Below are 10114 nucleotides of genomic sequence, written 5' to 3' on the forward strand. Positions count from 1 at the left end.
TTGAAAAAAAAAATCTACAATTCATTTCCAATTGGATACAAATCCATTAGTGCTCATATCAAAAATGCCCAATATTTTTATTTCAGCCACACAAAAATGGACATTTTAATCCTCAACAGCGAAATTTAGAACGTTGTTTCGATTTACGTTCGACACTGACAAAAAAAAACTCGCTCATCTGTCATTTGCGCGCGGCTCGCTATTTGCCAGCATCGTTCATGTGGTGTCAACTGTCTACAGTCGCTCTTATCGCTTTAAAGGAAGAAGACGGAATAAAAAAAACAACAACACACTCACACAAAGTTCTTACGTTTATAAATATTTCTTTTTTTTTACGCAATCACAAAAACTTTTACAACATTTGGAAAATTAGTAAAAAATTGTACGTAATTGGATGATTGAATGGAAAATTTGGTCAAAAGAATTTAGCAAAAATTTGGTGTGCATCAACAGAGTTTTTATTTCATTTTGCATTTTGAAACAGCTGAACTTTTTTTTTCCCCGTCGAAAGAATCGTGATTTATTATTGGGTGATATAAATTATGAGATGACAAGTGAGGAAAAAGTTCAAAAGGCAATGTAGTGCACGAGAAATGGAGCAAGCGAAAAACAAAACAAATGATTAGTAGTGATGTATTTTTTTTTCGTTGGTCTTACAAAGACGTCATTTCGTTTTTCGTATTGTGCAAACTTGATTTTTCCAACTTCAAGAAAGTCGCCAGCAAAACGATTGAATCGAAAGGGAATAAACGTCTTTTTTTCTAATGCAAAAAGCCGTGTGTGTGTCTCTCTCTCTCTCTCTGTGTGTGTACAAATGAATGAGTGAAATGGAATTTTTTTTTATGCAATCAATTCGTTGGGTCGATGCGTAGTGCGAACTTAAGATTCAGTTCAGGATTGAACACAGTGGTTCTGGATGAAAATTTTCACGTTTAGCAAAAGTGTCAACAAAAACTTGTTATTGGCAGCGTGTTGCGTCAGAAACAACAAAGAAAAGTTACTTTCATTTTGTTTCCAAAAGTTGTAGCGTAAATAAAGCACCATCGCAAGACCTTGAATTTGGTTTATTGTATTACAAACGCACACGTACATAGCCAAAGAACGTTAAACTGTACCAAATTAACACCACCACCAACAACAAAAACAATGAATATGAATTTATAGCCTGAACGAATCAAGAATTAGAGAAAAGAACTTGCTTTGTTGTTGATGGTTTTTTCTCTTTCTTCTTTTCGAGTACAATCACTTTTCGGGATTTATTCATGATTCATGATGAATACGAGAAAAATAATACCATCAAACCAAATAGAAAAATTTGCGATGAGTTCAGTGCTAAAGCGGAATCAATGTTCGAATTCAAATCAGAATAAAATACGAATTAAAAAGCTAAAATTATAATCAAGACTTGGTCAAATGAGAGAGTGAGGTAGAGAGAAATGAGAGGAATAAAACAACCCGATCATAATAAACACAAACGCGTCATGATTGCTAAACAGAAAAAATTGTCTATGAGGGTATTCGTCTATTCGAACGCGAATTTTTGGTGCCTTGCGAGTGTGTATGGCAACGCGCCGTATGTGTGTACATAAAAATCTTGTCTGTGTGATGGTAACAATGTGTATCACATAATGTAGAGTCTTGGTTAGAGTCAAACCGAAACGAAACGAAAACGGCCCCATTGACATTATATACTCCATACACATGACACAGTGCATATTGAAATGAAATAAGCAACGGTAGCGTTTTGTTGCTCGATCCCCATTTCTTGATAGTTCCATTTTTTCTCTCATTTCATTCACACAACAATTTCAAATCTCGGGCGCCCATGTTGTATTTACTTTCTGTGTGAAATGATCCATTGTGATAAAACAACAAAAATTTAAGAAACAAACGCTGTGCATAGAAAGTAGCAAGTACGTTTCATTTCGTGCATTTTAACATCAAACAAGTGTTTTACGATAGAAAATCCGTAGAGTGAACGTGTTCACTCTATCCCAAAAATGTTGCTAAAGCGCATCCGTTACCAGCTGATGCATTTATATATTGGGTCAACAAATAATAAATACATAGCGCATAGATTTGCGTGTGTTTGAATCAATGTCAAGCCGTTTTTAATTGAGAATGTGGTTGCGCTGATCACGATACAAAACGACACAGCTCCCAATCAAAACCAATTTAGAAATAAAACGCAATTCAACCATTAAAGAGTTTCAAACCGAGAGAGAGAGGGATAGAGTTGAAAGTAGAAATAAGTAACTTTTTCAGATAGCATTCACGTTGGAGCTACATAAGATGCACTCAATACACCCAATGACTATTCAATAATTTTTCTCTCTATGTGTGTTCCAATTGTTCATCCATTTATATCGGAGTGGATCAATCAGCTGATCTATGAGACACCACAGATAATGATGATGATACGAAAAAAAACAACAATCTGTTCTACGTTCAATTTTTCTCAGTTTTTTTTTTCATCTCGATTCTTTGAAAAAAAATCTCAGTGTGTTTTATGTTCGAATGCGATCCAAAACAGAGTCGAAAACAATTAGAAATAGAAATAGACAAATGGCAAGCACAATAAAAACAAACATCAAAATATTCACAGCGTGACAAGAAGACAAAAAGCGAAATAATGTCAAAGTGAACAGAGTCGGAACAAGTGACTCTAATGAAAAGATCAAACTTGTTTAGAAGTTCAGCAAACGGACGTTGTATTGACATTGTCTATTCCGATAATTCCATTGTATTTTTACTGCGATCGTTTCACGTAGTTGCTGTTAGTCGCAGATAACACGACCGAAGAAAAGAACCACGTCGAAATATTTTCAATTTTATTTATAGCCAATTGATATCGGACACGGCAATGTGTGTGTGCTACACAAGTGTGAAAAGAAAACAAGCAAAACTTGACTCAAATGGCTATTGAAAATAAAACAAAATATTCGAATTCTTGTCAAATGAGAGAAAAAATTATGTAAATAAATATGAAAACAAAAACATGGGCTGATTTTGCTACACCGAGTAATTTGCTGTCGTCTTTGGAGTTCTGTGCTTGCAAATACGTAACGTTGATGATGAGATCATAGCTAGAATGAAAACACCTTGAAATAAATCTATCCGGTGAATTTTCAAAAACAAACTTGCATCTAGTTCATTCACATATTCCATTTGAATGTGGTGGCGCCGAAGTGATCTAAACACATTGGATGTGTATCAGCACATCAGTATTTTTATGTCATTTCAATTCAATTTCTTGTTCAAATCTTGCATGTCGCAAGGACTATTGTGCTGGAAAATCGATGGCTAGACAAAGCCCATTGGCGATTTATCAGTTGATATGTGAAAAAAAAAACATAGTCATAAATAAAAGTTGAGCCAAGTTTGTTACACGCATTGGCCACTGGGCTGTGGAGTCTGAGAGAGATGGCATAAGACATGATTTGCATCGTCAATTGTCATCAATGAGCAGCAGACGGTGACGCATACGTGTACAAAGCACACCTGCGCTCTTTCGATCTGCTGTTTCGGTGGATATTTATGTAATATTTTGACTTAAATCCAAGTCATCCACAATTGGTGTTTCTCTCTCTCTCTTCGATTTGGATTTCGTTCTGCTTTCTTCTCCTTCGCTGTGTTTGAAGCTTCATTAAATTTCGTGCTAAGTGCCGAGATGGTGACAGCCATCGTAGCAGATCGCACATACACTCAAATGATGTGAAGACAAAAAAAAACTTATGAAAACAAAACAAAACAAGAAACAGCACACGATTCGTGTAAAAATCAATTGAAGATCTTGTGATAGTCAGTGGTTTTAATTTTATTTTTTCTCTCCTCTTTTCGCAGCATAAACAACAACAACAGCAACGCTTGACACAATAATAATTTGTGACGTGATAAAATTTTTAAGCCGATTTCTGTTTTTCTCTATTCGAGAGTAATAAGTGTATCAAACAAGAGTAGAAAATAATAATAATAACAACAATATTGCAACCATAAGTGGAATAGAAGTATCTCTGAAGTGAGCGACAACAATCATGCAAAGTGTTAAAAATAGTTTAACTATTGGACGGTTAGCCATCAGTACAAACAAAGGACTCAAATTTCGTAATGGTAAGTCAAAGTTTCGACTGAATGATGAAAAATAAAACCAGAGACTGAAATTTTCCTCTTCTTCTTATTGTGAAATTCAATTTTATTTTGAAAACGCAATGTGACTTTTAAAATTTTTCATCCTGAAATAACTAAAAATTGATCTAGAAATTGTTTCAGGATGAAAAATTTTAAAAGTCACATTGCGTTTTCAAAATAAAATTGAATTTCACAATAAGAAGAAGAGGAAGATCCCGAAAATTTCAGTCTCTGAATAAAACAACGTAGCAACATCAATAGCAACAAATAACATTTGAAAATTTATCAGTGGAAATCGATTCATTCTTCGCATCGTATATACGATCGTACATCGGAAATTCCCTCTCGTTCACCATTTTATAGAAAAAAAAGTGTAAATAATGAAAACGAAACGAATCGAATAAAACATAAGTGATGTTTGACCGCATCAATGATTAAAGTTGAATAAATTGTGTGGTTAAAGCGCAGAGCGCGCACAATAAGAAGCAGAAGAAATGTACAAAAACAGAGAGAGAAAAAAGCAGCTAAAAGCCGAACGACTCACATCGATCTATCGGCATTTGTAAAAATATTGTATTTCTGTTGCTAATTCCTGTGCAATATATTGAGTGCACGCGAGTCGTGCGAGTGAGTGAATGAGTGTGTGACCCGAGAGCGATTATTTATAATTTCTTGCTACCTGCTCAACCAGATTTCAGTACTTCATTCAATTGGTTGCTTCTCTCTATGTTTCTGTTGCGTCTCTATGTGTTATTTTTTTCGTTTTGCTCGTTGGCTTGCTTGCTTCTTCATCTTTTTCTTTCTCTCATCTCGGCATGCTTAGTTCCTCGTTCGTTAGTTCATCCGACCGATCGTCGTTCGAACATATAAACTCCCATGTGAGATCGTAAAAAATTGCTGGGCGTTTAGTGTGGATATCAGATAAAAATATGATGCACGGCGAAATAAAAAAAAGCACATTTTTTTTAGTGGACAAGCTAGTTTAATGCTCTTTGACGTAACCATAATAATGAATGTCTTGGTGCACGATTGGAAGAAGACGACAGAAGACGAAAAAAGAAACCATACCACTGCAAATCGAAGCTTATGGATCGAAAAGCTTATTGCTTCATCTTGCCATTAATTAATTCCAATCTCAAGTCAATTGGTATCTTTGACTAAATTCATGCCGCATTTCGCATTTATGGCTGCATAATCAACACGTAAAATCATTAATAGGATCATATCATAACTTTAATGAATGCAAACGTTTCGCGAATGCATAGTTTCATTTTGTTTAGTTCTTGAGGGGCTTTTCCAAGTATCCTTTGCCAAGTCGTTGAATTATGCGTTTCTTTTTCGTCTTGTTATAGGGAAAAGCGCTTAAAAATTCAAACAAGTTTAACGGAAGTGTGCACAAACGCTTTTCGAGTAGTTTTTCATCGAAATCGTATTGCAAGTCATTCATGAGATCGTGGGCCAACAGGCAAATACATAAAGACAAGCCGTTGCGTGATTCGTTTGGTCGATTGAATGGCTGATGAAAATGGCCAAAAGAAGTGAAAGCCAGACCATTTTTGATGACCTTTTGCTCCTCCGACTTGGAACGAACGCGCCCAAATGCACGAATCTCCACGTGGCACATTGCACTCGCATATTCGCCGAATTAAATTGAGAAACATCGCACATTTCCATGAAACAATTTCATGAACAATAAAAATATTAATTAAATAACGGCACGTCATGATTCACACAAATTTTGTTGTTGTTGTTCGCAAAAAGAGTGACGAAAACAAATTGCTTATGGTACGGTCTAAAAGTTTCTGATCGACCTAAAAAACCAACACAAATACATATTAAAACGTGTGAATTTGTGCGAATGTTGGTAATGATTTGCTTCAATTTTGCCACTTTTACTGAAAGGTGATTCATTGGAAACACCTTAATGGTCATGATGTCCTCTAGAAGTCTTGATTTCTTATCTGTTATTGGTTCGATTGCAAAACGTGTTGCAACGTAAACACGTTTCCAAAATGAAACCGTACAGAAATAAACATTGAAATCATTTGGTAACACAGAAATTTGGTGAGAAGACAAAAAATTGCCGGTTTTGGGAAAATTCGCCGATTTTGGTGGTAGCTTCACTCGTGATTTTGATCCATTCAAAATGATCCAATTTTATTTTGATTTCATTGTTTAATGCCCGGTTTTTCAGGTTTATGTTCAAAAATAAATCTCGAATTGGCATGGGAAAATGATGATTTATGTCGCCAAAACTCGATAGTAAATTGAATCAGTAAAAGGGCCGACATTTAAAAATAGAAGCAAACCGATTCGACCGGAGGCAGACAGCCGGCTTGTCTCTAAACACTTTCGATTTCCTTCGACCAATCTCACAGTTCAGCCGATGGATGTTGGTTTTTATGCAACAGGTTAACCGTTTGCTTTGCATTCAGTACCTTACATAAAGCAAGAGCAAAAAATAAACACATTTTCCGGCAGTACAAAGGCGATTTTCGATTTGTTACAGTTATCAAGCGGAATAATCGAGAAATAGAAACCGGAAATAAAGCGTGCAGATTTTGTAAGAGTGTAAATCGAAAGACGTTTCTCTCTGCCGTTCGCTCGCTAGCGTGCTCTTTCTTTTTTCCTAATCCCAAACAGTATTTTCGAAATTTCTTCTACCGTAGCGTAAAATAGCGCTAGTCATTTTTTTTGCGCTACAGTAATAAACAATGAAACGCTGCCTTTTAAATCGGAACCAAATACACTATTTACGGTGAGCTTGGCATTTATCGATATTGCGCGACATTACTTTCAATATGGTTCGAGCCCATTTGAAAACAATATCGAAACAATTTGGATCATACCCAAGGCAAAACCGTCTGTTCGTTTGCTGTAATTCGTTTAAATGAAATGCATAATTAAAAATCGTCGGATCATTTGCATTCTCCGAACAAGATCCATGAAATCAATTTATAAGTGTAATGCAGAGAGGTCTTTACGAGAGACCGCACAGAGAAAAAAAAAAACAATATATAATAAACAAACTCTCAAAATGAACACATTCGGTGCTGATAGTTGATCCGAGTTTCGAAATTACACACATGCACGAGTTATATTTGTTGCCAAAAAAAATGTATGATGAAAAACAGTTTCGCCGTTGTACAAATAGCCGTGTATTTTTTGGCGTCTGCATACATTGCTTCAATACTGTTTTCAATTTATGTTTTTCGTTGATTGAGCCAAAGTGCGCATAAAAGCTGAAGACGACGACGATGACGACGAAATATACAAAATAACTAAATCAATTTCCAATCAGTTATTGAAACCACAACAGACGTGCAGCATACAAAATCATTAAGTTGCATGCAAAGCAAACCGTACCAAATGTTTTCGATTTCGGCAATCCATATATATCGGTTGTGTATTGGCTTTTTGGTCGGTGTCTACAGTTTTGGTTGTTGTCGTTGTTCATTCGTTTGTGGTGTGGTTGCATCACATCATTTTGAATACGGTATTTTTGTCTACCAATTTCAGCCGTTCAACGTGCCCCGACTTTTGATAATGTGCTTTCGGTTTTTTTTTCTTTCTTCTTTCGTCTAAATGTTTCAACCGGCTATTACATATGCGTAACAATGATTCACTTTGTAATGGAACAACACGAACCATTCGACAGCATCTCCAATGATTACCTCTGGCACTCGCCCCAACCAACCACTCTCTTTCTCTCTTCGTTTGAACCTTTCGGTCGCAAGATGTGAATAAATCAAAGATGGAAGAATTAACAATCAATTTTGAAAAATGGCCAACATTTACGGTTGAAGCTCAAGTGCCGAGGCAAAAAGGCGGGCAATAAATTGTTCACGTTCAAATGCATGTTGCGCAATGCGTAAATGAAACGAAAGTTAGCCGGCAACAATCTGTGGACTGACGCCAAAGGGTATTCAACAGATATGATGGCAAATTGTCCTGAAACACCGAAAATCACATTTTGTCTCATTCGAGAATTTTCATAAATCTTGTAAAGCCGCTAAACTAACAGCTTCAAAATTGCATTATTTGCAGCCAATTCCTTTTGAAACGAAGTCGAATGGCATCGATTTTTACGTCAACATTTCAGATGTTATACACTGCGGTTGGCTGATTTCGTCAGATCACTATTCGACGATGACTGATTGATTTAACTCAATTTCCTAATCCAATGGTTGGTTGAACGGGAAAAAAAACTGCAAATCTAATTGAACTCTCTCATTTTTTGACTGCGCACAAAGATCACATAAGTTAACTTTTTTTTGTGTGGTTGTTGTGTTCGCTATTTCTTGTTGTGCGATGCAATCGGCATCCAGAGCGAGCGAGAGTGAGAAAGAGCGAGACAACGCGATCACAAGCCATATTACATCATGTGAAAGCACTCGTTGTACTTGCATGGTAAAATCATGTCATGTTGAGATAACTATGTGATTTGAATATATTAGATCAAAAGGCAATACGGCGCTCTCAAGGTAGTGACGTGACTTCAACCATTATATTAACGAACGTAATTGGAATTTCATTTAAAAAAAATTCGTGTGTGTGAGCGCCGCGGCTCGTCTCTTTCTCAATCTTCACTCATTTTGGCCAAACATTAATGACAATCGTGACTATGCGAAACTCTATTTATTAGTGCCGAACCTATGCGATTTATTTCATATAATTAACACGATTTTTTTTCACTCTTTCGAACGCTCATTACACACCGCCATACATTCCATTTTTGATTGTATCGACTATAATCTTAATTAGCGAACATTTATGCATTGTTGTGAACTGGATTACATCATTCATTACAGCGGAATGTTAAATAAAAGTGGATAATCGAAAGATGGACAAGTTCTTAAAACGATTCTTGGTTTTTCCAATCAGAATTTGATCGCAAGCTTGACCATTTGTCACACACTCATACGAATGTTCTTTTTGATTCGAAGCAAAAAAGAAAAGAGACCTGAAACACGTTTGACAACAAAAATCCATTGCATATTTCAATTTGGAGGCAATCACTTAGTGGAGATTATAATTATACGGTTGACATTAGAGGAACGCACAATCGAATTACATTAATTTGACAAACGGCGTACACGCACTTCGCCCATTAACAAGCAAATCAACGAATTTGTGTTGCCAACTTTTACTGTCACATTCATTTGAAATGGAAAGGTTTATGCTCGTTTCTATGTGGTTGCCACCACTGTGGTTTAGATCGTTTGTCCATAGGCTACACACAAAAGATATATTATGTTTGCTATCAGAAATGTAGCGATCAAGGTCAAGGTGAAAGTTGATAAACAGAGAGATCGTGTTTTTATTTCTGCTTCTGGTGTATGTGTGAACATTGCGGCTTCTTCTGTTCAAACATTTGCGATGGCTTTTTGGTTTCTGTTGTCATCGAATTGACATTTCTCGATGTGACCGTTAATCGGTTAGTTGTCAAACAGCACCAAAACCCGATACCAGAAACCCGAAATTCAAATTGAAATCTTTCGTTCTGGATTTTTAACAGCGGTATTGCTATTGGGGGTTATACAACTTCGCAGCAAAATCAACGAAATCGTCAAAAGAAACATTCCATATTTCGAGTTATATCATTTTTATGGTCTTCTTTTCGGGACTTTTTGAATCATCCACACGCGAAATAAAATCGTCTTTGTTCGACAGACAATGACTTGCGACGAGATATTTTTCTCTACTTTTCATTCACATTCATAGAAGATCATTCGATCGGAAAGCGAATGCGAACAAATTTCTGATCGGCGCTGAAACAAGAGCGTTTCACAGAATTTCATGGGATTACTTCATGTACGAAACTGAAAATGTACAAAAGAATGAGGCCCAAAATGAAAAGGAAAAAGTTTTGGCATGCTTGTATACGCTATAGCTCGGCCCCACGATTGCATAACAATATTTTGATGTGTATTTGTTTCTCTCTCTCTCTCTCTCTCTCTCTCTCTCTCTCTCTCTCTCTCTCTCT

The 10114-nt window shown here is 36.2% G+C and overlaps 1 protein-coding gene across 8 annotated transcripts in view; it reads left to right on the forward strand.

Annotated features, from left to right (window-relative positions):
- Positions 1–207: 207 nt before the first annotated feature.
- LOC129567725 (ATP-dependent Clp protease ATP-binding subunit clpX-like, mitochondrial) overlaps positions 208–10114 on the forward strand; it is a 15397-nt gene continuing 5490 nt past the window's right edge. The window contains exons 1-2 of one of the 8 annotated variants that reach the window (XM_055444990.1): positions 208–382; positions 3844–4110. In XM_055444990.1, coding sequence (XP_055300965.1) covers positions 4035–4110 — 76 coding nt within the window. In that variant the 5' untranslated portion in view covers positions 208–382; positions 3844–4034. Of the gene's footprint in view, positions 555–581; positions 3774–3843; positions 4111–10114 lie in introns of those variants that run through there. The other 7 variants (XM_055445407.1, XM_055445321.1, XM_055445584.1 and 4 more) reach the window with 7 other exon arrangements.

The sequence above is a fragment of the Sitodiplosis mosellana genome, unplaced genomic scaffold, assembly GCF_009176505.1.
Source record: "Sitodiplosis mosellana isolate CC-2019 unplaced genomic scaffold, AAFC_SMos_1.0 Smas_scaffold_1, whole genome shotgun sequence".
Taxonomy (NCBI): domain Eukaryota; kingdom Metazoa; phylum Arthropoda; class Insecta; order Diptera; family Cecidomyiidae; genus Sitodiplosis; species Sitodiplosis mosellana.